The 5,209-nt window shown below is 40.1% G+C and overlaps 1 protein-coding gene across 1 annotated transcript in view; it reads right to left on the bottom strand.

The window, feature by feature from the left end:
• The window catches only part of LOC107747788 (transcriptional activator GLI3-like), a 264,979-nt gene that overhangs the window by 90,860 nt on the left and 168,910 nt on the right, over positions 1-5,209 (bottom strand). The window contains exon 5 of the mRNA XM_016562379.1: positions 1,253-1,458. Within this exon, the coding sequence (XP_016417865.1) occupies positions 1,253-1,458 (206 nt within the window). The remainder of the gene's footprint in view (positions 1-1,252; positions 1,459-5,209) is intronic.

Below are 5,209 nucleotides of genomic sequence, written 5' to 3'. Positions count from 1 at the left end.
TTATTTTTATTTGTAATTCTGCCAAAGTGTGTCTTGTAATTTCTCCCCCACTCTCCTCCATGTATGCGGAGAGTGCGAGGATCATTTGAAGCTACGTATAAAGACGTATGGGATCACCAACTCTCTCGTCTATGAGTATTCTTTTCCTTCTTTTATTCCTGACATCTGGGAAAATCCTAAAACACTCTGGTCGACGTTACAAGACACCATTTGAATGTTTACATTCAAATACAACAAACTGGAGTAGAAACATAATTCTGTTATTAAAGAGTTAGCATAAAAACTTACTTATATGCAATTTAAATATTTATACAATCTGATTTATTTTACTCAACAAATGGCTTTTTACCAAGAACACCAAAAGGTCACATCAAACCAAACTGCATCAACAAGTTTAATTTAGCCCTTATAGGGGTTCTTATCTGGGAATAGTTAATAACTATATGGTAATGCTTCATGTCTTCCTTTGACACATGGTAGATAGTAAAACCTGGCTGATGTTAGATAGCACCACAGTTCGATACAGTCATGATTATCTGTGGCCTGTGAGAGGCCCCTCTGATTGCCCCACTTTGGTATTTGTGCTTCAGGCTTCAATTAAAACTCCATGCCTGAGGAGAAGGCCAAGAGGCCAGCATACTGCAGAGACTCTTTAAAAACAGCAGGCTCTGCTGACCTGTAATGGATTTCCCAGTCTGACTTCACACATAAAACCAAAATGGCTTCCTGGCAGGCCTCTGGAGTCCATCTTCTAAACCATTCCCACTACTCATCCTTCCCTCCTTTATCGTGCCCTCCGCCCTCAACCATGGCCTTGAACTTCATCCCCATCTTAACTTAGGATCATTAGATTCTGCCTGACACGTTGAATGTTCCTCCAGAGGTTTGCTGACATGAGACAAAGATCAAAGAGAGTGACCCCAGCCAAACGATCAAACTATGTTCTCCCCCCTCCAGAGAGAAGCATCACAGACAGATGAGGGATAAGATGAGGGATATACGAATGCCATATCCCGGGCCTCACCAGATAGATTGACAAAATGATAGTTGGATAAAACTGTAAAGATAGATAGATAGATTGATTTAATGAATTTAAGATTCATTTAAGGTATTATCAGTTTCTGAAAGACATGTGTTGTGTAAAATTTAGAAGTTAATGCTTGGAATTGTCCGCTCTGCTCACAATAGGCTGACATTTAGAAGAATTTAAAATAATTTTAGCAGGAGCAGAACAGGTCTCTGAGGTACTCACCATCTGCGGGACTGAGGACCCTGGCCGCAGAGATCATGGACAGAGAGGGACTGCTGTGCAGTGAGCGGATATAGTCCATGTAGGGGTTAATGTATGGATGTGGGGGGTTAAAGGGTGACTCCACCCCCACTGAAGGGTTCCGGTGTGGCGTGATCCGGATGAGGGAGATATCAGAAAATGCCGGGCTGGCCGCCAGTGCAGGAGGCCTGGAATCAGAGACAAAGAAAAGCATTTAACCACATTAGGAGTCTTTTTCATATGGTGTATTCTTCCATTCATTCCGTGGGGTGGGATGTTCCAAGTCTTTGGGGTTATTTGCAAAATGTCATGTTAACTGTGCATGTATCCAAAGCACATGCATACATTTAGAGACAAGCATAGAAGTAAACAGAGCTCTGCACAAGCCACAAAAGCTCGGCATGTGATCTATTAATTTTGGATCCCTGCTCCAGGTCTAGTGTCTGCACAGATTGGTGTAGGAGCTTGAGCAGGAAATGAATGGTGACACTATCTATCAGCCTCCATCTGCAGGGCCAAATCACAGAGAGAGAGCGGGAGGGGAAAAGCCCAAGCTAAATTCCAACTGCTCCCCTCGCAGACATTTTCTAAGATCAAAGCCAACTTTCAACACATCACATTTTAATCAGACAGAGGTGGCCAGGAATTCTCACCACTACCCACAATGCCTTGCCATATTTTCTTGAGATGGTGTCACTCAAGTCAAGATTTTGTTGTGTTGTTTTCTTAAACAGCCCCTATTCAAGTATTATTATTTGAGTTTTTTTCAAGCAGGGTTGTCAATGTGGGTTTGTGTGACTTAGGATAAAGAAAAACAAAACACACTTAGGTTCTTTCATAATACTATAAGGTATAAGGGGCAATGAAATGAATGAAAGAATAAAATAATGAAATGAAAAAATAAAATACAATTAAGAAGATATGCAAACATACTTCCAAAAAGACGCAAACAGTAAACAAGAAAACTTTTACAGTAAATTCCTGTAGAGAACTTTGACTTCAAGTGACCTCTCTGAAGGACAAGATGGACAGGATGGACCCAATTACACACTACAGCTTGTCCCCTATGAATTCTCTCCTGTCAGTCCACTTCACCAGCCACTAATGAAAGAGTTTGGTCTGTTCCTCATAATGAAGAACAAGAGTGGAAGCAACAAAATTTCTCTTGAAATGCCATCAAACCATTCAAGAGAATTCTGAAGGGTTTAAGGCAAGGTAAAAGACCGTCAACAGAGATGCTTTTGTATAGAAGAAATGCAGCATTGAATCTGATTTAGTCGCTCCGTATCAGTCCAAAAAACAATTCATTTGTTATTTGAAATCATGAAGTCTACATGGAATTTGCACCTACATGCACTGTTGTCATAGTTAACTAAACTATAAAAAAAAATCGATTTCGTTAACTGAAATAAAGCTGAAATCAAATAAAATATAAATATTAGTAGTGGTAGAAAGAAGACTGAAAATGTTTACTAAAGTACAAGTACTGTTACATTGCTGAAATAATACTCAATTACAAGTAAAAGTACAGGTGTTAAAAAAGGAATTAAGTAAAAGTACAAAGTACTTTTCTCAAAAACTACTCAGAGTACTAGTTACTTTTTAGCCGTTGATATTTAATGAACTGTCAAAAACCAATCAAATCGGAGATCCATGGAAAAAAATAAAATATTGCAATACAAATATAACTTTTTTTCCATTTATTACTTAAAAAAACCTACAGCAAGTGAAAATTTTTACATGCAAACATCTATCTCAGGGGAGTCCAAACTCGGTCCTGGAGGGCCACTGTCTTGAGTTCAGCTCCAATTAGTGATGGTCGATTCTTGAACGAATCATTCTTTTGAGTCGGCTCTCAGGAAGTAACTGGTCGAGCCGGTTCACAAAATTGAACTGAATCGAACTTTAGATCCAGGTTGACGACGGAAGACGCACAGCCGAAGTAGCATGTCCGACTCAAAAAGATCCCATTGAGCCAGTTCAACCAACTGTCGAAGTTTGCAGAGAGTTACCAAGGACTCAAAAAGAACCAAATGAGCCGGTTCAACCAGAGTGTTGCCGAGAGTTACTGAGGATTCTGATGAGTGAGTCGACGATACTATGCAATTATACAATTATATTTTAAGTTGTTTAAGCAAAATCAAGGAGTTTATAAGACTGGTGTATCCTTTATTTATACTTTAGACATGTAGAACATATCTGTGTTTGTGCATCAGTGTAGAGGTCTGCGCGGGTGCCTGTTCTGTCTGAGGGCCGTATATTTACCACCGGTACAGCCTGTTCTGAGCATCCTTATGCACATGCTGCGCACAGACCGCACAAATGCGTGACGCAGAAAGCATGCCTGCAGCGCGTGCATAACAGTCCTGAGCGCAAGCTGTACCGGTGGTCAATAAGAATAAAGCGCAGATATGCTGTTCTGAATGGACGTCGGGAACGGGATATTGTAAGACCGCCCGCTCCCGTTCAAATTACACCACAGTGTACCGAGCGCTACCGCGTTTTATTCAGGAATTTAATCCCGTGGCGCAAAAAATCTGGTCGGGTGAGCCGCGGGAATGCAAACCTCTACATCAGTGTCTGTAATGTGTGCTGTAGGTGCGAAAGTTTTAGGAATCTTATCCAAGTTGTAGGCTAGTCAATACTGGTCAGTCGTATCTGACAAAGGATCCGTGAATGAAACTGACCACTGACACCATTAAGTGAATGAAAGGCAATAATCAGCAATATGCATTCACACAAATAACTTTTTTATTTTAATGTATAATATGTGTTGACACAAATGACTTTATTTGAATGTTTCATTGATACAACATGGCACTGGGTTGTTAGAAAAGAAATGTTTAGTGACATCATTACTTTATTTGCTTCAGGAACCGATGAATCTGCTTTTTGAACCTCTTCAATGAGCCGAACTGTCCGAAAAGAACGGGTTCGCGGAAATGAACCGGATTTTGCATCACTAGGCTCGTTCGAGATGCATCGGCGCTGCGCAGACCGGTCGGCTTATGACATCAAAGTACCGCGAGAGCAGTGGCGTGCGGTGGTGTTTTAAAATGAGGAGGCAGTTATATATAATATATATAATTCATGTCCTTGTTACACTTAATGTTTACACTAAATGCAAATAGCTATAGATTCTATTTACACCTAGCATTTTCTGCTATTTATACTACTTATTGCAGATAGTGGCAATTATCTGCACCTCAGTATTGTAGTACATTATAAAACAGTATGCAATAATAACAATAACAACGACGTGATATCTGATTTGAAAAAGTAGAAAAAAAAGTTAGGCAAAATGCGATTCAAACCCAGGTCGATCGCGTCAAAAATGACTTCAACACGTACTTTACCATCTGTGCCACTGGAGCTGTTATTAGATGATAGTCTTTTGTAATGCTTTATAATCACACGTTGATGGGCGGAGTTAGTGTAAATAGCCTCTGCCAACAAGGCGGGCTATTTGCACATGTAAATAGACACTCAGTTTTTTATTTGTGAACTGATGTTCAGCTGTTCTTTTTAATAGTCAACTTATTTTCGGGTCATCGTCATAAAAGCCCTGTAAACTTTGTCACAAGCACGAAGATACATCATTCATTTCATCAAGCTGAATGCTCACTAAAAACTGACACAGTCATCACGTTTTCAAGTCATTTCATGTTTCATTTTGATGTGATATCTAAGCGTGATATCTAAGCAGGAGAGTTGTTTACTTTATAATTAGTCAATTATCATTTTCTTAATTCAGGCCGAGAGCTCGCACGAAAACAAGAGGCGGGATTTATCACACGAACCAATCACATCCAATCATAACCGATCATATGCAATTATAGCGCGACGGAGGCATTGCCTCCTCTCACGTGACTTTCCCCCATTCATCTCAATGAGCCTCCAGAAAAGTCACAGCATGCTTTAGGGTCTCTGTAGAAAGTC

This window comes from Sinocyclocheilus rhinocerous, unplaced genomic scaffold (genome assembly GCF_001515625.1).
Source record: "Sinocyclocheilus rhinocerous isolate Xijiao unplaced genomic scaffold, SAMN03320098_v1.1 scaffold3546, whole genome shotgun sequence".
NCBI classification, from domain to species: domain Eukaryota; kingdom Metazoa; phylum Chordata; class Actinopteri; order Cypriniformes; family Cyprinidae; genus Sinocyclocheilus; species Sinocyclocheilus rhinocerous.
The sequence above is the reverse complement of the archived record's forward strand: the minus strand, read 5'-3'. Positions and strand labels throughout refer to the sequence as shown.